Genomic DNA, 24,601 nt, shown 5'->3' on the forward strand with positions numbered 1-24,601 from the left:
ATACTTGCTTGTGTATATGCATGTGTGCACAAGTGTTCATGCATGTGCACATGTATATTCGTATATTTGTATATTTGCATTTAATATCAAATCTCCTTTGACCATAAATTGCATAAAATGGTGTTTCCTGAGCAAAGTTCTCAGAAAACAGTGAAGATTTTATAATAGATGTGTTTCACTATAAGATTGTTTTTGGTTTTGGTTTTGTTTTCTTTTCCTTTTTTTTTTTTTTGTTTTGTTTTGTTTTGTGTTTTTTTTTTTTTTTTTTTTTTTTCCTAGGGATAATCAGTACAGGCTAATAAGTAACCTGAGAGAAGACCTCTGCAAGGATGACTTCCCAAATCATCATAAAAGAGGACAACAGGCAAGGAGTTGAAGTATTATTTTGGGGGAATGTTTCATCCTGTACACGAACAGTTGAATGTACAAAATCTCCACTCTGAGTGAAAATCAGGTGTTGTCTCTCATTTACAAGGCAAGGGATGAATAGTGTCTGCATGTGTAAATATTATGCATTTACATCAATATTATGCATTAATTACAATTTTACCTTGTATAAGACCAGAGGGATGATGAATTACAAACAAGTCATTAGCTTCAGCTGTAGTGGTGTATAGGTTGAGACCATAGACTCATTTCATGAACCACCAGTGTCAGAAATTTTGAGCAGAAAGTAGTAGCAGAGTTCGGGTCCCTTCTACATGAAGTGCCATCCATTCATGTAACCCATGCATAACAAAAAGAATCTATATAAAGACAGAGATGGCTTTCTAAAACCCTATTCCATGAAGGAATCACCAGAAGAGAGCTGACCCAAAAACTCCTTGCCAAGCCTGTTTGTGACTTAGTCAGCATTTGTGTACAGAGGTAGGAAGGACAGGAGAAATCAGAGACCTGGGTGTCCTGAATGATGGAGCTTAGGGACATTAAGCGCTACTTGAGACAGTCCTCAAGCAGCTCAGGCTCACTGAAAAGATCAGATAGCTCCCAAGAACAAGAGAATTTTAAAACCATCATTACTTACTAACCTAAAGAGGTAAGTAGCATATAAAACAGGAATTAAGACTTTTCTTTTGAAATTAAACAATAGATAGCACATGGGTTTCATTTCCAAAGAAAAATTAGGTTGTTGAGTTCGTTGATGATTTGAAGAATGCACTGTTGTTTTTCATGATTTATAGTAGTCCACTTTCTTCCAAAGAATTTCAGAAAACTCTATAATCTCCTTGTCTTTTAACTGGTATGGAGCATCTCCCTCTTTTGGCGGTGAGTGATGGAATGGCTTGTAGTAATTTTTTTTGCTAAAATTTTAACTAATAGTTGGGCACGGAAACAAAAGCAGGAAGAGATTTGGAAAGGAAAGCAGATTTAGGGAAAAAAAAAAAAAAAGTATAATGAAGGGACAAAAAGAAAGGAGAAGAAATGACGTACAATGAACATTACCTGAATTTCCTCCTCATTCAGAGTAGTCCATTAATGTAATTTAACATCTTTGCTCTATTCATGAGACTTAATCATCTGTCACCAAACACACACTCATTAAAGTCACTGTTAAGGTGAAACAGCTAAGCATGACATGGCTGGGAATAAGGTTTTCCCATTGCTTATCTGACAGAATAATTAAAAATAATAATAATAATAATTCCAGACTCCTTATACAGACTCCTTAAGGCCACCACTGTGTCAATTACACCAGATACTAAAACAAACTCCCTTATAGAATGACAAGTTTGGCAAATTCGGGGCAGACAGTTTTCAGCATTCCCAAATCAAAGAGCCATTTTCTGCTACAACCATTTCTGGTAGATTACTTCCTACAGATTCTTACTCTTCCTACTCTTTCTCAATTTACAAAGATAAATATTTCTGATACATGCAACACATATAGCTGACAGGAAATTAGTACAGCAGAGGCAGACCACTAATAATATTAGGAATTAATTAAAGGAAATTCAAAAGTCTTCTACAGTTGCGACAACCAAATGATGACACCACATTTCTGTGTATTAGTTTATTTAATTCTTTATCTAAGAGCAAGTAAATTATGTTGATACAATTGGTAAACATATACATTCGCTAGAGCCTCTCACAATCCCACAGAGCTAAGAGAAATATTGAAGGATATTACAGGATTAATGCTTTCATTCTACAATATGGATATATGGCTTTCATACAAGTTTAAAAAAAAAATGAAAAGGTAACAGACTACTAGCTTACAAAATCAATATACAAACTGAAAATAAAACGGAAATTGAACAGGGTAAAGAATGTAACCCATGAAAAGATACTATATAGCACTGGTTTAATAGATATATACAGAATTAGAAATCCATTGAACACAATATTCAGGCTTTAATGTTATGTTGACTTCCATTTCTTCTTTAACACCTAAACTACAAGTGTCAAGAGGATTCCTCTTTTACTTTATGTTGCTTTGTTGTCATTGTTGTTTTTGTTGTCTGTTTTTGTTTTGTTTCATTTTTTACTTTTCCTCACTTTTTCTTTGCAGAGAAGAAGCCTTTTTCTGTCTGGGCTTCTACTTAACCCAATCAGTTCTTCCACTCCAACGCTTTGAATAAAGCCCTTCCATGTACTTGGTGTGACAGAAAAGAACGTCACCTTTATACTAAGTCTTATTGGCCATTTCATTGGTGTGTGTTTTGCATTTTCCTTCAACACAGCCATCCTTAAATTGCTTAATATGCTTAAATTGAGGAGGGAAGATAAATGGCTCTTCAGCCTATATACTACCCTTGTATTAAAATAATAACAATAATAATAACACAGGCCAAAAGCTTTTTCACTTCTTTAGCTTTAAAACACAGCAGCATGACTTGTGAGAGACCTTTTGAGTTATGGGTACATTTTTTTTAATAGCTTTGCTTTTCCATATATGGACATATGTATATATATATGCAGTATGTATGCATGTATATTTAGAGAGCTGCTGTATCTGATTGTGACAAGCTGATGAGGTGGTTCCAAGCTTGCAGCAGCAGCAGTTCTTAGCCTGCATCTGCTACGAATCCCCTCAGCAACCACAAGAGTCTCTGGACGACTCGAGGCATTTTCTTCAGGTGTAAAAACCTGGATGTGCCACGTAATTATAACATGGGAAGCATAATGACTCACCCATTGAGAGAAGTTAGTGTCATGTTGCCAGGCTGATTATGATGAGGGAATTCAAACAGTGTAATTAATTAAATGAAGTTGGCTAGGATAAGACACTCCAGCAGAGGCTATCCATTTTCCTAGCTGTATATCACAGAATTCAGGCTGAAGCTTTTCTACAGTCTTTAACTTTGAATGACTTTCCAAAATGGGCACACTTGGAGAGCCTCTGTTTTGTGTCATCTGTAAAACCATATATTGGATCCATGCTTTCAGTTTTGTTGTGTTTTTAGATAACTACTGATTTTTTAGCCACCAGGGACCTACGAAATATAGCTGAGGTCCCATGTTTTCCTTGACATATCTCACTTCTGCTCAGGTCAGAGTGATGGGGCCTCAAGGCAGACTGCCATTTTTGAAGAGACACAGAAGAGGAACACTAGGAGAATGATTAGCCTTTACCATTTACTTTGAATTCAAAAGCACATGAAATTTTCGGCTACTATGAACAGCACTATCTAGACCTTCTCCAAGTTCAGTCACCCATGGGGAGGAACAGGGTCTTTCCATGCTCTACTTCGCTCATACAATTCTCACTATTTTTGAAGCTCTATGTGCCTTGTCTCTTGTCCTTGTCTCTTCCCTTTAACCTGAAGGTAAAGAGAATTCAGTGGGAGAGGACGTAACGTCTTGCTCTGTTTATCTGGCTAAGGGGTTCTTCTGTTTGAGGGTAGCTATTCTTTCATTACTGTCTACTCTTCCATCATATAGGATTCATTTCTTTTCTCTAGGAAGCCTCACCCAGGTTGAGCTATGACAGAAGTTTTACCAGCAAGCCACCCTCCGACTGAACCCAGAGAATCAATAGCTTATTCTTACATTTCTTTGTCCATTGTTGTCTTCTGATGAACAAGTTACGTTCAGTCATTTATTTTTAATGTTAGAAGGACACAATAAAAGGTACCTAATACTAGGGGCTTGCTGGGGCTGTTTTACAAGCCAGCAAGTAGTGGAGAATATACCCTCCTAGCATGAGAAGGATCAAAAATGTCTGCAGAAGATTGTGCGGGAGGTAGATTGCCTTAGCAAAATCGATGGAAAAAACTACAAACACTATCAAAATTAGATGTGAGTAGTAAAGCAGACAACAGGTATAGTCTGTCCCCCTAGAGGAAGAACACAAAAGTTCAGAGAAGATGCTGTCCTATAGAGTTTAAAAAGATTGCATAAGACATGCCTACCCTCGTTCATATACTGTTTCCCCTTACTGTACGAATTTGGGAGATGTGACAAAGGATATTGTGTCATATCAGAATGGCGTACCTGAACAATATTTTGCTTTAGAAATGTGGCAGGGTTACATTGCTAATGTAGTTGCTGGCCAATTTCAGCAGCATCTGAGTTCAGAAAATATATTCATAAATTCAAAAAAAAAAAAAAAAAAAAAAAAAAAAGATTCCCGGTCTGAAAGAAAGCCAGGTTGTCTCCTGGTGGACACATTCTTTTGAGGATGGAGTGGGAACTCTTCTGTATTTTCAGTAACATTCCACTATTGCCCAGTTTGCATTAAGGCACAAACCAAGTAAAGCATAAAAACAAATGTGCCACTCGGTAATCCTGCCTTCTCTACTCAAAGAAGCAAGTGAAAGAAGTTTACATAAAATGTTCCTGACCTAGTACATGTCTCTTCTTGACATGGGCCCTACATGGCCTGTTGGTATGTATTTAGAATTATTACACTTTTATTTCTCCTTATTGAAAAAAAAAATTATCCGTTTTGAAAATTTCTCCCTTTTGAAAACTTCTACCTTTGAAAAAATTATACAGTTCAGAATGTTGTTATGGAATTAGAATATAAGAACTGATAAGTTTGCTTTCCCTTTCTAGAACCATAATACGTACCTTATGCTATAGTCTTCCTGCACTTCATAATCTGTTAAATATGCCAGGCTAACAGGCAACGATTCTCTTTCAATATGGGCACTTCTGTCAGGTGACATATCAAAGTGAGAAAATGCCCCAGTCCTCAAGTACTGATTTAAATCAAGATATAGACAGGTCTAATTGCTTGGAAGCATGGTTCAGTCTACTCAGAAGAAGGAAATGGAGCTAAATCCAAATCCCCCTCAATCTAATCTTGCTGGATTCCAGGATGTGGATGCAGATTCATCCTTAGATAATGTTCAGCAACTCACTACTTTCTTTTCTGAGCATTTAGATCTTCTAGAAAAAGGCTGTAATTTAGGGGATTTTTATCATCTCCTCATACCATACTATAGCTGTAGCAAATGAGAATGGAAATCACTTTGTGAGTGGGACATTCCTGAAATGAGTTTCAGTCAGTTCAGCTAGTGCCTTATGGATGAGGAGGGCAGAACACGTACCTCATCCGAAGTAGCCAACCCCACAGCCCTGTCACATAAGCTTGTCATCCAGAGGGCATGAAAGATAGAGGATTAGAAAACAAATAAGGAGAAATTTCATAATAACTCTGGTAGAAACTGAGCAAGATAGGGCTGGAAGAGGTTTTGTTCAGATATTTGCCTCTCTTTCTTAATAATGTCACTAGTGAAGCAATTACACCTGTTCTCCTAGGTAGCAGGTGCCTTCTTAAAGAGTTGAATTGACTAGCCTCTTCTTTTGAACCTTACTTGGTGTTTTACCATCAAATACTTTTATCATTGCCTTCATAGAATAAGTTCCCACAGACCATTTTCTGCTGGAAATTTTCTTCATTGTTTGTAAAGTGTGTCATATACAAATACAATTATTATTAACAATATGCCAATATAGATCCAACCATATGTGGCTGAGTAGTACAAAGAAGTGCTCTATTTCACACCCTTTGCTCACAGGACCACTGTACTTTCTGCTGGTCCTAACATGGCATTTGGTTTGCTTGTTTGTTTCTGTAAACTCTCTCCATGGAGTACCTATACCACCATCACAATGGGATCTTGACTAGCCTCCTTCAAAAACTATTCAGAATGTTCCTTTAAAAATCCAGATGAGCAGTTATTATTAAGGGCCATAAGATAACACAGGAATCAGGGGAATTTATTTTCTTTTTACTCACAGAGGTGGAAATCAGAAGTCATATCTAAAGTTTCCTAAAGGAGAGTCAAACTGTTGGTCTCAGCATCATTCCCAACTCCTGCCAACTCCCTCTGAAACATGGACTAGATTAACTGGTGTAGGACAATGGTGCAACAGTGTCTACACTCAAAGCTGAACCACTTTAAGTGAACTGAACTGATGCAGCATTTAGACAGACAAACCTTTGGTGAGTGAGAAAGCTTCTTCCTCCGTTTGCTTTCAATCAGATCTACCAATGCATTAGTTTAAATCTGAGGCACAAGCATTGGCAGATTTGATTAGACCATGAAAAAAAAATAGCACCCAGAACCACCCAAATAAAAGCCTTTATGAATGGCAACTTGCATTTTTGGGTTTGGTCATTGCGTGTCCACAACATTTGGGACATTTTTAATTACACCACTGTCTCAGGTATGTCTAATAGTATAGTCAAAATAACAAGGACATCAACAAAGACTGCAAAACACACCCAAGGAGTCTGAGAAATACTTGTGTGACTAGTCTATCTTGAGCTATGCGCAGCCTTGGTTAGCTGGCTTCAAAAGGGTTTGGGAATGTCCAGAAGGACTTGCCTCACTGCAAGTTGAGATTGGCCATAGTCCTCGTGTTAAGAAACAAAAAAAAAAAAAAAAAAGTCAAGCTCTGCTTTTTTTTATTTTTTGCTTAGAAAAGGGAAGTGAGAAGTTAGTCTGGAAAACGACTCTGCATTTCTACAAGGTAATTCTGAAAGAGCAGAGTGATTTACCCAGATGAATAGATGAATGCACCATGATGCAGCTTCACTGAAGTCAGTGGGTATCTGCAGGAATACAAGGGAGACTACGGGAGATTTCCTGTTGACCAGCAGGCAGGGCTGGAGTCTACATAAATGATGAAGCTTACTTCTTAGAGTTGAAATTTAAGATTTATAATTTAAAAGCAAAGATTTAAAAAAGAATTTGGGCACTGAAATCCTATATATTTCCTCTAAAATATCTGGTCTGAAGGTTGTTTGGTTTGTAAGACAACCCTTTACCTGGGGATATACAACCCTTTGCCAGATATTTTTTCGACTTTGTCATTTCTGTCAGGACTCATTGTCATTTGAGATAGGTAAAAATCAAACTGAAAAACAGCAGGTTATAAGTTTTTCTTTTTTTTTTTTTTTTTTTTTTTTGCCCTGCCAAGTTTTCCTTAAAAAAAAATAATAAATAAATAAAGTACAGAACTATTTTTATTATGGCTGAGATTTCCCAAGGTCTTTTTGCTTATATAAAAATGGAAGAAAGCAAAAGGTACTATGTTGACATATTCCTTCTGTTTTACTAGTAGAGAAATAAAAATTAATTTCATTCCTATTGGTTTCAAGTCTCACAAATTGTCCCTTTTTTGGTAAAAAATATAACCCATCTCAGTTTTCAAACTGAGTTTTTAAAGTTTCTGTCACTTTCCAGCAGACATACTTTCTATTTTTCAACCAACTATAGCTAAAATCAACAGGAAGATTCCTATGAATGCAAAAGGGAGCAGGGTCAGGCAGAATCACAACAATTTCAACTAGATTTTTGTGAAGAAGATATTCTCCTCTCTCACAAAATAAACAAACAAAAGAAATATTTTTTCTGCTTTTGCAGGTAAAACAGTGGATATTACCATCCACCAGTGCTGATACGGTGTTTAAAAAAAGAAAAAAAAAAAAAAGAAAAAAGTACTTTGAAAAATCACTGCTACAAAATTCAGGACTCTGTTATATCCAACCACAATCCAAGATTTTAGATTTTTTTACTGTCATCAACCAAAATAAGGCCAAGGATAGAGGAGTGTTACTAGTTTTAACACAGAGATGGTGACAGTTTGGAAGGAGCATCACCACACATAGAAGAAAAATCTTTGCCTGCAAGTACTCAACAAAATGCCCCTAACATTTCCTCAAATGAATAACTTCACACAGCTATCCAGAAATAACAAGAATTAAGAAACAAAATCTGTTTTTCTTTCAGACACATGGTCCCAATCTTAAATAAAACTGCATCCAGACGGACTCCTATGTCCACACAGGGCACCACTGGCTTCAGCAGGGCTCTACACAGGTTCAGGTTCTGCTTGCATGGAGTAATTACAAGACTGAGACTTGAGAAAAAAAAAAATTGTTTTAAAAAACCTCTACATTGTTCTATATATAATAGACAATTTTCTAAATGAGTTTGGAGTCCTTTATTACAGGCCTCTAAAAATTGTTGTTAGGGTTATACATTAAAAATACTAAAGTAATAAAAAAAATGTTTTTTTTTCTGTTTGCTCATTTTCTTCTATTGTACCATTAAGCTATAAATAATTTTAGAATAAAATGCCTAGTTATAAATGAAACCATTAACTGAACGTGTTTGCTGATGTCCCTTTCTCACATTGCCCAAGTTGGCTCCATTAATCCAGCATCTTCTCTTGTTTCTTGCCTTCCTTTTTCTTCTTCTTTGATTCTGTAAAGATAACAATAACCACAAAAAAATATCAACAACCAATACCCCTGAAATTACCGCTTATTTTCTCTATGCACATAAGAACTAATTTTGTTTCCTTATTCTGAATAGGGGAAGGGGAAACAGAAGGAAAAGAAAAATAAAAGGAACGATCAGGGACCTAGAGATGGAAAGGGGGTGCACGTCCAGTTCAGATCCCTTCCTATCTGAGCAGCTGACCCTGTTTGGCATGCAAAGCATTGTCTCAGGAACTTGCTTCAAAAATAAGAAAACAGCAGGCAGCTCCTGGAGAAACCGGGTCATGGCTCAGCGGAGAGCTGGAAGAAAGCTTTGCACACACTACCCACACACATTCCCCTCCTTTACTTCCTTTCTGTTTCATTGTTTGTCTTTGGCTTTCCCTGAAAATGAGAGCACTCCAGATCATGGTGAGAAAGCTCACTTGTTTCTTCAGCTTCTCCATTGCCAATAGTTCCGTTTTTGTCTGGGACAAACACCTACATACACTCGAGAGGCAGCTGAGGTTTGGCCTGGAGTCATTCAAGCACGGTCTGTCCAGCCAGTTATTACTGATACGATAGGGATGGGAAGAGGGAGAATGTGTTGCTCTGACTAATTTGGGGTCAGTAAGGGAACAATGTGAAGCTACAAGTGAAAGCATATGTATTATACCACTTTCTGCAGTAAATTCCACCATGGTGTCAGGTAGCGTGTGTTCTATAGGAAGAGGAAACTGACAGAGGGGCCTAAAAACTAAATATGGAATTAAGGGGATGAGATATTCTTATCACATATAACCTTGTAATGGGGGAAATAACTCTCACTGGGAGCACGAATAAATCCTCACAGATACCACTGTGAAATACAGCAAAAAAGTTACTGAAAACAGACAGAAACAGGTTTTGTGAAGTATCTTGCCTGGAAATAAAACAGTAAGAAGTAGACTCATGTTTGCCTTAACCTAGATTTCACAGATATGCACTTCCTTCCTTTGAATACTGCCTCTATTTCTTCCTTGTCAGAAAGTACAATAAATAAATAAATAAATAAAAATTAAAAAAAAAAAATCTCTGGATCTCAAGTTAAACAATGAATATCACAGAGAATGTAAAAGATGAGCACTTGGGCCTTAAGGTGGTCTTTTTCTTCAAAAATATTATTTTTTCTTTGGCCAGTTCAGGTAATATAGTTAAAAAAACATCACCTATGGCAAAACCAGCTTACTTGGATTAAAGCCAGAGGAGCTTTGTTGACATCCTTCAGCTATGCATAGGGCCACAGTACTTTCAGGAGAAAGTAGACTTAGGACCTCTGATTACTTTGACTGTTGCTTTTCCTATCCATTAATTTTTCAAAGCAACATTTTTTCTTCAGCTTTTTCAACAGGACAAAAATTTTGAATAATCTTTTCATCAATGTGAAATAAAATACTGGTTTCATTTTTCTAGCCACATAATCAGTTCTAAAATCTCATTCCCTTAAAAACTTTTTTTAAAAAAACATTGAAAGAGGTAATGATTTAAAACAATAAGCAATTGTTTTCAGTTTGAAAATGTGAAAACTTTTTTTTTTTTTTTTTTTAATTACTACTATTTTTCCTCTGTCTTTTTATATGTGTCAGTGTGTGTGTATGTGTATGCCTGTGGCCTAGAGACATTCACAGTATCTGGAACTATTTTCCAAACTGTCATTCAAAATGTTATTTTTCATTAATTTAATATAGAATTTGCTTTCAGCTAAAGCTTCCCACACACACACTATTTCTCTGTCTTCTCTCTTATCCTCTTTTACTCATGTCTTTCTCTTCCTCTCATTTTCCCACTGTATCACTGACCCTCCTGAACTCTGTATTTATTGGTCTCTCTCCCTTTCTTGACTCAGAAATAGCAAGATTTTATCAATCAGACCAGCAATGGAATTTGCTGGTCTGTAATTTGTAATATCTATTCAATCTCACCACAAACAAAAAGTCACTCTGCAGACTTCAACTATATTTACTAAAAGGAAAGCAGACGTGTAACTGTGGGCTGACCACTCTACCAAAGAGTATGTGCAGTTCGTGTTTGGGGTGAAGTCACTTATTATCAGGAGAAGTTTTTATTCAGGAATCATTGTGTGACCACATCAGATCCCCATCATCAAAGACTATCTGCCTTGCACTTGGCTTGAGTTACCAGACAACCTACTATTTATTCATTTGCACTTGAGCCCCTTGTGTCTGTATTTGCCTCTATTCGCCTCTCAGTAAAAGGGAAAAAGCTAAATCCTCCCCATTGGCCACCTTGTGGTAACCTGCATGTCATCCAAACCTCCAAATCTGTCTACCTACACAGACAAGGGATTCTGCTTCATGCCTCAGGAGAACAAAAGGCTCCTGCCTGGGATTTAATTCCTCTCACACCACCAGAGCTTAATCTTTTGGATGGGTATGCTGTATTGATGAAAAGCACATTTATTCCATGAAACCACATGCACCCTCAGAGCTGTGGCAAATATATATATATATATATATATATATATATATACACAAATTGTTGAGCTTTTATATATATATATATATATATACACACACACAAACTTTTGAGCTTTTATATATATATATATATGTATACAAACTTTTGAGCTTTTATATATATATATTAGCTGAAAAGTTTCCCATTCTCTTTAGGCTCTTTTAAAAACCCTACCCCAGACACCAACACCCAGGTACTAACCCACGAAAATGTTGCTGGTCATACTGTCTTGCACAAGTCTGTTCACAGGGACCCTTCACCCATTTTTACTGAAGTCAGACTACAGACTATGGTATGTAGAAGTAGACTTTTGCTTTAAGATGTACTTTATTCATGTTTTCTCACTACTTAGACCTACACTATGCATGTGTGTCATTCAGGCTTTCATTGTCCTCATTGCTGTTCACCCCGGACTACTATCTCAACTTTTATCACATCCTATCAAGTCAGCTCACACAGCCATGCTGGGATCCACATCATCCTACTCACTCAGTCTGACAATGTTTCTCTTTCCAAGGCAGTCAGCCTTGACTGAAAGGGTCCTGATACCCTCCTCAAAAGCCCTGACCAATTCAGAGTACAGCGCCAGTTACCTGAAAACTCAGCAGCCCCATAACCCTACCAGTTAAGTTTACCTGCATTAAATCCACCTTAGCACAGATTGGATGTAAGTCTTTCAGCTCAGCCATTTTCTCTTAATATGAACCCAGCCTGCCATCAGAGTCTGCAGTAACCCATGAAGCTGTGCCCACTGGAAATAGCTTTTATGATGGGGAACCCTCTGTGCTGCTTTCCGCATCTCACTGGCACAGCAAAGCAGCTTGATCACACTGATGCTCAGTTTTGAGGCAGAAGGAAGCAACATGGTGAGTGGCAGCTACCTTGAGCAGAATGCTGCCATGAGCAAGCACCCTGCATCAACAGCAGCCTCCTGCACCTCACCTAGCTGATTAATGCAATGTTTGCAAAGACAGAGCTGTGCATCAGCTGTGTGATGGCTACAGGGAATGTCTTTGCCCAGACAGGTGCTACCAAGAATATCTAGTCACCATGGTGAGATGAGCCAAATAGATAAAATCCAGAACATGCAAAATTTTAAATCTGAATTCTGATCTGAATTCTCATTGCACTAGCTGCTTTAAAACTAGGTGGCAACATACTTTCAATACTGAGCCAGACATTGATGGAAGGTATATACACAGTGGAGTTAAGGACCCAGAAAGGAGGGAACAAGGCAGAAAGCAGGATCGCTTCCCTACCTGCTCAACAGGACTAGGTGCCTAACTGTGACAGAATTATCCTGGAGGCCACATCTGGTTCACAGGTCACAAACTGGAACATCTTGATATAGAACCTTATCAAAGTTGAGTGAATAACTTTGATATTTACACTCAAATCCATTAAAGGCCTTATCAAAGCTAGTTATCCCATGGACACCGATACCAGGGTCAGCACTGAGCTGGGAGTGGGTGTTTTCTCTCCCTGTCTCTCGACACGAGGTAAGCAGGCTGTGCAGTGGAGGGAAAGGGCACGGGTAGCTCTTTGCCTACTTCTCTGAGCGCACCAGGCATTAGTGCTCCAGCCAAACTGTCCTTCCACCTCAGCACACAGCCACATTGAGGAAAGCAGCAGCAGGAGTTGGATATGTCTTCTCCACTCTGCACCAAGCTTGCTTCACATCAGGGAAATACTTAGCTTTACCATCCCTGTACATCCTTGCAGCAAAACAAAAGATGAGGAGAGTGAGCTATGAATGGTCCAGAATATTAATGAGGATGGCAAAACAGTCCTCAGTTTTTGTGCCCGTTTTACAGTATATGCTTTCTGCAGTCCCTCCCCCTTCCCTCTTAGCCCGCAGCGTGAGAGCTCTTGCACAGCAGGAAGCCGGAATCCTGGATCAGGGCACATGCAAAGAGCTAACTCAGAACACCTTGCCGTTCCTGCAGAGAGCAGCATCCAAGCAGTGCACAGACATCTTGCTCCCCGCCCCCGGAGCCCAGAGCACTTCCAGTGAGATAAAAACACCCATGTGGCGTTGTACAAATAGCCCTGCAAGAACAAACTGTGTTGATGTACACACACTTGATTTTCTAATCATTCAACAACCTGAATAACCCTATGAATAACCTAAGAACTATTCACAGGATTAAAAACTGCACAGTTGTGGATTAGCACTGGGCCACTTCTGTCTGCTTATACTGTCTACCAATAACAAAAATCCAGTGAATTTAAGTTGAGGACCCTACCAAGTAAATAAATTAATTTAATATGCCCCGCTTTTCATATGCAATTTATAATGGCAGCAGTTCTCCTTAAATAGGCATCTTTATTCTGGAGCCTTATTCTTACTATGCAAGCAATAAAGGAAAGTAATTACATCGAACAGAAGCCACGTAAGATTTGAAGCCCCTCTTAATGCATAAGGCACAAAGGTGAAGTAACTGCATTTTAATGGACTACAAGATTTGAAAGCCAAAACTTGCAGGTATTTATTTTCATTTGTTTAGGAGAAGGTAACAATTCACTCATGGCATTGCTGAACTCGTATACACAAAAGTCAAGCAGTGTCCCCAAAAGCTATAAAAAAATAAAGCATTCAGAATAGCAAAAGCTGTGCTGACAGAGGGTTAGAGCTATGCATTTCAACACCAGGTGTTCAAGACAGTTTTGTCAGGAAGCAGTGCTCAGTTCCACTCAGTACAGAGGAAGGTAGGTTTCCTAAAGAGCTCTCTGCTTCTTACTGCGGCAAGTTTCCTGAAGCACCTAGTTACTATGGTGGTAGTTAATGGATACAGGACACTTCTGAATTTTATGGGTAAAATGCCAGCCTCCATAGAAGAAAGAGGACTTGATTTTGACAAAGCAAAAGATTTTATTCCTTGGTGAAAAATATTCACCCTAAAAGGCTGTACCCTGCTCTCTAAGAACAAGAACAGTACTATCTTGTGATTTCCATGATTGTGGAGCAAATCTATTGATTCTGAAATACCCTTTAAATATGTTATTTCTTCTATTTCTAGATGAAGACAGCCCTTCATGGTCATCCAGTTTCTTGTAGTTATACAAATAATTTATTTATTCCAAATCAGTTTAAGAAGCAAAAAAATATAGCAATAGCAATTTTGTTCCAAAATGAATTATTAAAAAGCTCTTTGAACAACACCCAGTTGTACTGGATGGTAACAAAAGTAATATTCCACTAGCTACAAAGCCATAGAAGGGAACTGTCCAATGAATCAATGACCTTGATGTGTTTTTACTTCATTAATGTATTAGAATTGATTATATCCCCCACAAGTAAGCTCTGTGTTTAATCACTGTCTCTTGTTGTCCATAAGTGTTTCTCGATTTCTCTACTCCTTCAGTCACTCTTATCCAAGCAGGTTTTGTTCTGTGTCTCACTTTGCTAAACTTCTGTTTGGGATAGCCTTGAATTTGTTCCCAGCTGAACACTGCATTCACCCAATTCAACCTAAAGGATGAACATATGCTAGGAAAGTGTTCTGCTGTGTATGTTATCAATGGGGAAACAGCTAGATTTATGCCTGTAACAAACCCTAATGTATCTGACAAATAAATGGACAAAGGAGCCACTTGTGGAAAAGGTTCTCTAATTTCTTTCTTATTGGTATGGCAGGAAGAAATAAATGCAGGGAAAATTTAATCCAATTTATTCTAAAACCATCCGTGAAGCTCTAAAATTCTCTGAGGCAGAAGCCATCATTTGAACCTGTCATCTGAAGGTAAGACTTAAACGTCGTTAGGTTTAGAATTCTAACTTCAAACTAGTCAGGTATTACAGGATATTTTTTTTCTAAAGATGTAATTTGTTGAAATTTGTGGAAAAAAAAAAAATCAACACTGCCTACACACAGACACACAAAAGACAACAGAGATTTATGCATCTTCTGATTTTGCTAGATGTCCTATTTGTCCAGTGACAAGAATTAGGAAAGTTCTTCTCATTTTATTTTATCGTGGTTTATATTTGTTGAAGATATTAGAACCTTAAGAGTAAGTAAGTTAAACCTTTCACACAATGTCTGTTTTGCACTTGGAAACTGCTGAAACGGTCTGGTTAATTGGAAAGTGTTTTCCAGAAGAAGCTAACTTTGCTCTTCTGTTTTCTTCTTCTTTTCATCTATATCTGGCATGTTTGCACTGATTATTCTTCAAGGAATGGACATTCTTACTGCTCTTTGTCATGTGCTGCACTCAGCACAAGAAGGACTCCATCTCAGCTGGCTCTTCAGCTATCTGTCCCCGCTGTACACAAGATCCATCTTAATGCCAGTAAGGCAGGTGCAGGAGTAGACTGACACATTCAGAGCTTACTGTCTACATTCACTTGTCTACAGGATACTGCTTAAAACAAAGTAATAATAATCCCTTTAAAGTTTGGCATTTACCTACATCCACAGAGAAGCAAAATGCTACATTGAGGCAGTTTCTATGTCAAACATAGATCACTAAATAGTTGTTTAGCAGACAATTATTTGTGGTTAACTGTGAATAGAAACCTAATTCTATTTAGCTCTTTATTGAAAACCAGATGTGCACATTTCTTAGTTGTGCTTTCTGGATCTTCCCAGCCTGGGCATCTTCTCCATCTTCCCTCAGGGCATGGGACACAGACTTTGCTTTGGTCAGTGCTCCACAATGAAGAGCTGCCTGCAAAACTTTTGCACTAAGTACAGATAGAAGAACAGTTACAGAGAAGGTGATGTGGAAAACGAGATGGAGGGAGAAAGAAAGAAAGAAGGAAAAAAATAAAGCTTGAAAGGAAAGGAAGTGAAGAAGTAGAAAAGGAAAGGACAGAAAGAAAGGAACAGAGCTTTCACTCTGTTTCACTGCTGGGAACAGTAATGAGTGTAAACATTTGCTGATGGCATATCTTTTATCACAGTAAGTCCCACAGCTTCAGGCATTTTCACGGCTGAGGGGCAGCAACCACTGCCAAGGAGGCTGGATGCTGTTGCAAGCCAGGAAAGTGAGACAATGAGCATGTAAGAGAATTGGCACATAGTGGGCTGTTTAAACTTTCGCCCCAAACGGTCTGCATTAAGAACTAAAAGAAACTCCAGCAGGCACAAAAGGGTTAAACAAGAACATTTGTCACATCTAGTTTTTCCATCTTCTGGAGCAGCACATTAAAAAGCATTTGAAATACAAACTAGGGGGTGAGAAAATATGGAGGTCTAGTTTTCCCATGAAGTTTCCCAGCTTTTTTCTTTTCAAACTCACCTGTTAAAGCTGCAGAACAACCAGAAACTGAAAAAAAAGAACTTAAAAATATTTCTCTTTCTCCCTCTCCTACAAGCATTTCTTGCTTCCTGGAATCAGGGCTGTGTGAATCAGATTGATGGTGCATCTGATGAAGAATTCAAATTATTTGTCCAAAAAGTCTAATTTTTCAAGGGTACAAAAGCAGTCTCAAGGGAAACTACAGTGGAAAGACTCCAAGAAACATAAGAAAATGGAAGCAGAAAAAACTCCATTAAATGACATCTAAACTTTATTAGGTTAGAGTTGTACTGGCAGCTTACTAGCAGCTTGAGGCCAGTCCACACTCTAGCCAACATTGTGTTTTATTTTTCATATATGGCTTATTCTTGTTCTCACTTAAATTAATGAGAAAAATCATATTTCCTGATAATACTGCAGCAGGGAGCCAAGTCTCAGAGACATGTTTCAGACATTAAAGTTCCCACTGAGTTTTACTTCATCTTGAAATAACTAGCTATGTCCTCAAGACTATGAAGGAGCAGTGGGAAACACAACCAAGCATTTAGTACCCGGTCTCACCCCTCCGGACCACTGTTTCTCCTCTTGGTTTTCACATTTCTCAGCTCCATAAGGTATAAATTATTCATGTCAAAACTGCCACTCACAATATTTATGCAGTGCTCAGTACAATGGCACCCTTTTTCAACTGGGGCCTCTGGGCACTCATGCAATACAAATAATCTTGATGATAGCAACAATAATAACAGCCAACCATGTTGTTCCCACTGGGCATCCACTGCCAGTGTCTGCCCCGCAGAGCTCAGATCACTGTATTTCACTGCAGGCTCCTGGTCAGTGTCAGGGACCATTCTTGAATAAGCATCCCTCATCCTTCAGGGAAAGAGAAAAAAACTCCCCTTTTTGCCTTTCAGGGTTTTGTTTAACTATAACAGCTGTTTCCTAATACGAGAAAATCCCTCATTTTTATATCTAATTAGTTTGAGCACAGCCTATTGTTCTGCCTCCTGTAATACTAATTATTACGCTAGCTGTGTGCCTGCATGACTAATGAGTTACATTAAAGATGGGGAGTTCTGCAACCTACAGAAGGAGGTACAGGAAGAGAGGGATGCCAAAACAGGAGACACAAGCATCTTTCAAACAAAACAAAGTCACAGTCCTAACAGGTCATTTCTTCTCCCCCACATCTCCTCCAGCTACCCTTCAGAAGCAAGCATCTCATTGCTGCAGGGAGGAAGTTTGAGGGAGGGCAACACAGAAGAAGCAGCCCAACCATCCACCTTGCAAAATGGGGTAGGCCATGAGTGCTTCCTTTTTGTCAGAGCAGCACTCAGCTTGTCTGAGTAACAAATATCTGCATATCAGGTGAGCAATCAATTCAGACGTTATTGTCAGCTCCTTGCAACACATCAGCAGCCAAGTCATTCTGCCAAAGTGCAGACAGTCTGTCCCAGCAAAGCACTGTTATTAAGATGTCCTTTCTGCAGGTAGGAATCACGCCTGCAGTGCTCAGAAACCACATGTTGCATTCTGCTTCTGGCACCAAAGTAGGGACAGGGATAAAACCACTCACTAACAAAAGCCCAGCTCCACACTTTGACAGCAAGCTCCCTTAAGAAGACACATGGCAAGGTAATGTCAAACACTGTCATAAACCCTCTGAGATTATAACATCAACATCAAAGACCCTAGCTGAAGACCATAGTTCAGACACCTTGAAGTGAATTGTCACATTCTGATAATTGCAGACTGGGACAAAGGGAACAGCAGTGAGAGCTAATAGTGAGAGCAGGGAGCAAAGGGTCAACAGCTCCTAGCTGAGCAGCTGGACCTGCCAGTGATACTGTACTACCCTGGAAAATCATTTAGTCTTTCTGACTTTCAGTTATTACTTTTCTTGAAACATTTCCTCAGCTCCAGGGAGTGATAGGAGGATAACATAGTTGCTGTCTGTAAAGTTTCTTTGATAGAAGAAGCAATGTAGTACAGATTATTTATATTGAATTAACTCTTAAATAAAGCTCATCAAACAATGGAAAATTAGTAAAATCACAAAGTGCATTGTCTTTCCCCTAATGTAGGAACATGCACATTGTGCCAAAGACAGGAAACTGCACTGACACCTTGCTGGACTCTCAGATGCCACACCTGATCTGCATTACAGGAAAGAGATTACAGTCAATACTATCCACAGCAGCTCTTGCCTTCCCATGAGCAACCTTTCAAAAACAGTGTGCTGGAGAATGTGACCTTTGGGTGCAACCCCAATTATTAAAGACTGTGGCATAAGTAGTGTTAATATTTGTCAGCTGTAGTTGGAATTATTTTCCTAAGTGTCAAAGGCTGATCTGAGCCAGAATTAAGAAACTCATAAATCAGATACACTGTAAATTGATAAAGAGTTGTGAAGGGAGATATACTGAGAACTAAATACATCTGAGTGAGAAAGTTATCAGAGAAAAAAGTAGCTGAAGGAAAAAAATGAAGGGTACACAGCTGAAAGAGCAGGTAGACTGCTTATCCTATTTAGTTTCATCTTTATCAGAAGAGTAAGTAGCTAAAAGTACAAGAATTATGGAGAGAGACAGGAAGAATGAGAGTGACAGAAAGACGTAGTGAAAAAAGAAATAAAGCCTATCAGGCTACCTAGCTCAATAAAAATAAATTTCTCCTCTCTCAGCAGTAAAAGCAAAATGTTTCCTGAATCCTGACAATACCCCATTCTTTTACTTTCTGGCTGGCTGGAACCCAAACAATCATCAATCACATTTGGGTGGCTGTGAAGTAGGCCAGATGGAGTTTGTCGGAAGCATTTTCTGCTCTTCAGTGGAAGTTGGCCATCAGAGCAGCTGCTCAACAGAAGTGCCTGATTCTTTCACATCTGTCAAGATGGGTTAGGGAGACCTTGAACATCCCCGGCACTTCAGACAGTGATTAGAATATGCAATTGTGTGTGCTAAAGGAGAGGTGGCTGCCTCCAAGAGGATCCTGTGATAAAAATTATCCTTTGATCTTTTCCAGCCTTTGTGATGGATTTTCTCATGACCTCATTTGTGCACTAAATACACAAACCCTAGTGTCTGGGATACTGCTGTCACATCACTGGCAATCTCTCTGTCAAAAACAGCATTCAAGAACATTCACCAATTTTTATCCTGTGATAACTGTATTTCAGCACAGCAGCCCAAGACCAAGCCACTGTCATCCAATCTGAGAACACTTCAGCAAAACTAAGGAGAAAAGAGCTCAACAAAAATACAAATAAAATTCAGAGTCCTGATTCATCGTCTGCTTTCTCCCTTAAGTCCTACATACAGCAAAGGTTCTCAAATAATTCTCCTATTCCAACCTCTAAGCTCCAAGACTAACCAATCCATACTTAGAATGTCAGCTGTTCAGAAGGAAAACACCAATACAGAGCAACTACTAATAAGGAAAAAATACAAATGTTTAAAGAAAAATTATCCAGGAAGTAACATTAGTTTCCAAATTAATGAGAGTACTTCGTAAAGATTTTAAGTCCTTTCCATGAATGATGACTAATGATAAAACAAATCCATAAAAACTCTTAGATCACCAGTTTATCAGGCAGTCATTAATTCCTAAGGTTAATGATGATCTCCTGGCTTAGTTTATCAGAAGTTTTGCTGCAGAACAAAGTTCCTCAAAAAAAAAACAAAAACAAACAAACAAAAAAACTTAAATCAATAAATCTGCAAAATGCTAATCCTTAGGATTTTTCTGTAGATGCAATTTTCCTTTCTCTTAAGCACAGGTCAAATGCCCACGAAACAGCACTCATATCCCAAATTGAGTGAGATGAAGGAGATACAGGATTCATGCTACCAGCATAGGTTTCCTAGGTTCATGAGGTTGGAAGGTGGTTAAGCAACAGGAGAACAGTTACAGGTGACATCAAATCATTCGTATTATTCTCAAAGAGCAGCGAAGGTAAGGAAGAACTTCAACCAAACTAAGGAAATGTGCCTGGTGAAATCTGAGGCACAATACTGCATTGGGCAAGTCTAGACGAAAAAAATCTGACTTACTCACTTAGATTCATTGAGTTCTTAACTAATCGTATTTTTATTTTATTTCTTTTAAATAAGATTTGGGGAAAATTGTGAGGTCTCAGATAAAGATAGCTGCTCCACATGCAAGCTGTGATCAGAAGGAAAACATTAATTTACTTACTGAGCACAATGATGAACAACAAAAAGGAGTATTACAATGGTGTTTTCCTTTTCAATACAAATCTGTAGAGAACATGCTTGGAACACTTTGTACAGTCCAGCCATTTAATCTCAAATATAATTTAGTAATAATAAAAGGAATTTGGGCAAGTCCAGTAGAAAATATTCTTAGCACGGGCAAATTGTTCTACAATAAAATACTTAAGTCGGAGGCGCTGCCTTTAAAAACAGGCAAGTGACAGAAAGTAACAAGAGCCACAATTGATTGGAGAAGCTAAATGAGGACTTTTACTGACCCTATTTATATTAATAAATTAAAATGAAAAGTGATGTAATGAAGAGGCTACAAAAATGATCTAATAAAAGGAAAAAATCAGGGCATGGGAAAGAGGGCTAATCAGTAAAATTATTAAAACCCTTTTTCTAATATAGTGCTACTTTTCTGTGAAATATTCTTAGTTGGTTCACATCCAGTTTTCACACTCCCAAGCTACTGCTGTCAGAGATGTACTCAGTGATGCAGTTCTTGAAGCTTACACCAGTCTGAAATGTAACAGTTTAGCAGTAGAACAGATTCCTTTAATCAATAGGACCCTCACTTACTATTCTGCTGCCAGCACTCACCAATGCTAGAGAGCCACTGCCTTTCTACTCCAGGCAATCACAGTGGGAACTGACAGCGGTTGAGCAGCCTTTACAGATCTAGCTGCATATATATACAGACCTTACACAACATTACATCTCAGGAAACAGACTGCTGCTTCCAAATAATGTATTATATGTTTGTTTTTTGTTTTTTCTCTTTTTCTCGAGCCACTGATGTGAAGCTATGGGAGAAAAAGGAGCCTAATTTGTATCTGTAGTTCATTTCAAGTGCTCAAACAATAATCTAGATCTTACTTCTTGGTTCCAAAGAATTAAATATGGTCTATTCTAACTATAGATTGAATTTTCCTTTACCTAGATGTGGGTAGGGACTTATGTCCAGTCTGTAATTTCCTTCTCCTCGGGAAGAAAACTGACATACTCTACATGTCAGCACTCCGATTTTTAACTCAAAAATAAAGTTCAGTAGGGCACAACATTTCACGCAGTATTCTTCTGTTTGACCTAACTTCTTATTCTAGTTCCTCCTACTGCAGTCAACACACTTTCCAGCATAGTTCCTATGCAGTTATTCACATATCTGCAATAGTGATTTCTTATCTTTAGCTCAAGGCCCAGGCAAACTGCAAGTGTTGACTTCCATGCTTGGTGCTCCTACTGATGTGAACAGCAGATGAATAAGCAGGTGGCACACAGGAAGATGCTGTAAGATTTCCAGGACAAAACAGAAGAGCAGAATTTCTGCCCATGTTTATTATGACTGCAAACCTACATTTGTACTTATTTCTCTATTTGCAATCTTTCAAATCAAATGAATTCAGGTTTGTTAATTAATTTGCACCACATAATTATCTTGCTGCAGCCAGTCACGATCCAACTTTCAGGATCAGTACAAACTCACTAAAATCTGGAATAAGTTAAAAGGAATCCCAGTCCAGAAATTACACAAGCTCTGCTAGGACATGCATTTAAAACCGTAACTTGAAATGACCCTGTACCACCCAACAGCACCATTCTCACAAAAGAATGCAGCACCAAAGCTCTGCTTTGTCTCCCTTTTCTTCCAACAGCCATTGATAGAGCCCACTGACTCCACAGGGGTAGGACAAGGCAGAAGGCTTCAAGTGGCTCTAGTGGTTGAGCTCCTCTGGCAGCTCAACAGGAAGCTTCATTCAATAAAATTCCAAGTGCCACTTAAGCATGAAAACTTGCTTTAAAAAAAATGTCTTTCCTTCCAAACTAATGAACAATAAAATCACACAGCTCAAAGCCCCCTTGCTGCTTTTATTCCCACTCAGTCACTTCTGTCCCCAAAGGAAGATGTTTATTGCTGTCAACTCAACCAAGTCAGCTGGTCTCTGAAAATCTAGTTGTATAATTTCTGCTTCACAGTCTGTATTATCTGCACAGGTTCTAGACTCAGCACTTACCTGATAACTCAATGGAAAGTGTGCAAGGAAGGCCAGTTACAGATGCACTGACTGCAAAGTACATGGATTCATGCACACATACAGAAAGCATCTGTCACCTAATCAGACACCTCTTGGGTTGCACAAGAAGAACAGGTCACTTGCAGGTACCCTACAGATCATTAGTGCACTGCCATCCACAGTTTGAAAACTGCTTATCCAAGTTCCACCTGTCACTCCTAATCACATTTATTTTTATAAATAAATTATTATCCAAATACCCAAAGTCTATGTTTAACCTAGCTGATTTTCAGCATAATAAATGCCAGGGTAGCATAGCTTGCATCATCCACTTAAAAACACATTACTTTGGTAGCTCAAACAAGATCTCACAGCTTTAGCTCCCACTATAAGTCATCCTACATAAATAACAACAATTATTCCAACAAAAGAGTATATTAAAAGGCCTCAATGCTTAGAAAGAAAAATAAATAACTAAACCACAAGTTTGTCTAATTTAGGACACCAGGAATCAAAATGCAGGGCAAATGCCTTTCTGTATACCTGGAATTACACTGTCACTTCCAATTATAAAAGACATTTACATTCCATACTCTCCTCCCTGCTGTCTTTTAATAAAGAATATACTACCCACAATGTGCAGGACTTCTGCATACCCTCTCCTCAGCATGCAGTGAGCAAACCATCCCTTCAACACTATGTGTTCAGAAGGAAAACAGTCCCTTTTCTCAATTACTCAATACCAAATGCCAATATGAAAGGTGTGTTTATCTCACCAAGAGATGTTTTTGCATGCTATTACTGTGGTGTTCCCGTCAACGTGCAAGTTATGAAAAGCGTCTGAACTCTGAAGGCCTGCATCAGCAAACTAATGGCAACATATATAGTGTAAGGTTGAAACTGGGACCCTAATCTTCATCTCACCTCATCTGTTAGTCTGCCTTAACTATACAACACAGTAATATTGCCTACCCGATAGCTGGCAGACAGGAGCAATGCAGAATGAGGAAAGGTCATTACAGTACAATCTCTTGTAGCACTGAGTTCCTGCTGAAGCATGTGGGACATCATTGATCTGAGTGAACTAGTGTACAACTTTCTGTAAATGGAATTTACCTTGAGGTTTCGGTTTGGTAAGCTTCCCACAGGGCTTTGAGATTGTAACAGTCTTCTGGCAATCAGCATTATGAAGAGCTCTCTTTAGGTTTCCAGTTCGAGTCTTCAGGGCAGTATTCAAGTCACATTCTCCCCAGGCCTGGAACTGGTATTTACACTCCGCTGCAATGAGTAAGTAAATGGCAATTTTTAAAACAGAATGACAGGATGAAAGTAAAAATGTTAAGAATCCAATAGTAAATCACAAACAGACAGTGCTTGTAGAAATAATGATCATGCAACTGGTGAAAGGAATCCCAGAAAAAAAACTAAAGATGATTTGCAGTAACAATTGCTGTCTCCCCTGGCACAGAAATGCTTTAGGATGGAATCTTGCTTTTGCATGGATACTGCATTATTGTCAGTTTATAATATAGATAAAAAGAAAATGCAATCAAATAGGGAGATACACAATAAAGGAAAGAAAAAAAAAAAAAAGGAAAAAAAAAAAAACAACAACGGGAAATATTGTTCGCATTCTATATGATTGTTCCTCCATTTCTAAATGCCAAAGGTTAGCAGACAAAGCGTGAACAGTTTCAAGAATGTATGTGTAACTATGAACTTGTCAAGTCTGAAACTGCTGCACTGATTGCTTTGGTAAGGTCACACTGATGTCAAAGTCATACAAGCTGTTTACTGGAAGAAAAAAAAAAAAAAAAGTCAAATTTGCAAGAGTAATCGAAGTCCTGGACAGACATCTTGTCTAACACATATTTCTGAACTGTTATAAAGGAACCTTATGAACTGAATAATATGGTTGAAATACCCTGGTCTCCATTCACTACTCTCAA

At 38.3% G+C, this 24,601-nt stretch overlaps 1 protein-coding gene across 3 annotated transcripts in view; it reads right to left on the reverse strand.

Annotated features, from left to right (window-relative positions):
- Positions 1-8,385: 8,385 nt before the first annotated feature.
- PTN (pleiotrophin) overlaps positions 8,386-24,601 on the reverse strand; it is a 70,556-nt gene continuing 54,340 nt past the window's right edge. For all 3 annotated transcript variants that reach the window (XM_084533141.1, XM_084533143.1, XM_084533142.1), the window contains 2 exons: positions 23,769-23,930; positions 8,386-8,663 (listed from right to left, as the gene is read on the reverse strand). In XM_084533141.1, coding sequence (XP_084389267.1) covers positions 8,611-8,663; positions 23,769-23,930 — 215 coding nt within the window. In that variant the 3' untranslated portion in view covers positions 8,386-8,610. The remainder of the gene's footprint in view (positions 8,664-23,768; positions 23,931-24,601) is intronic.

The sequence above is a fragment of the Aythya ferina genome (genome assembly GCF_964211825.1).
Source record: "Aythya ferina genome assembly, chromosome: 1".
NCBI lineage: Eukaryota > Metazoa > Chordata > Aves > Anseriformes > Anatidae > Aythya > Aythya ferina.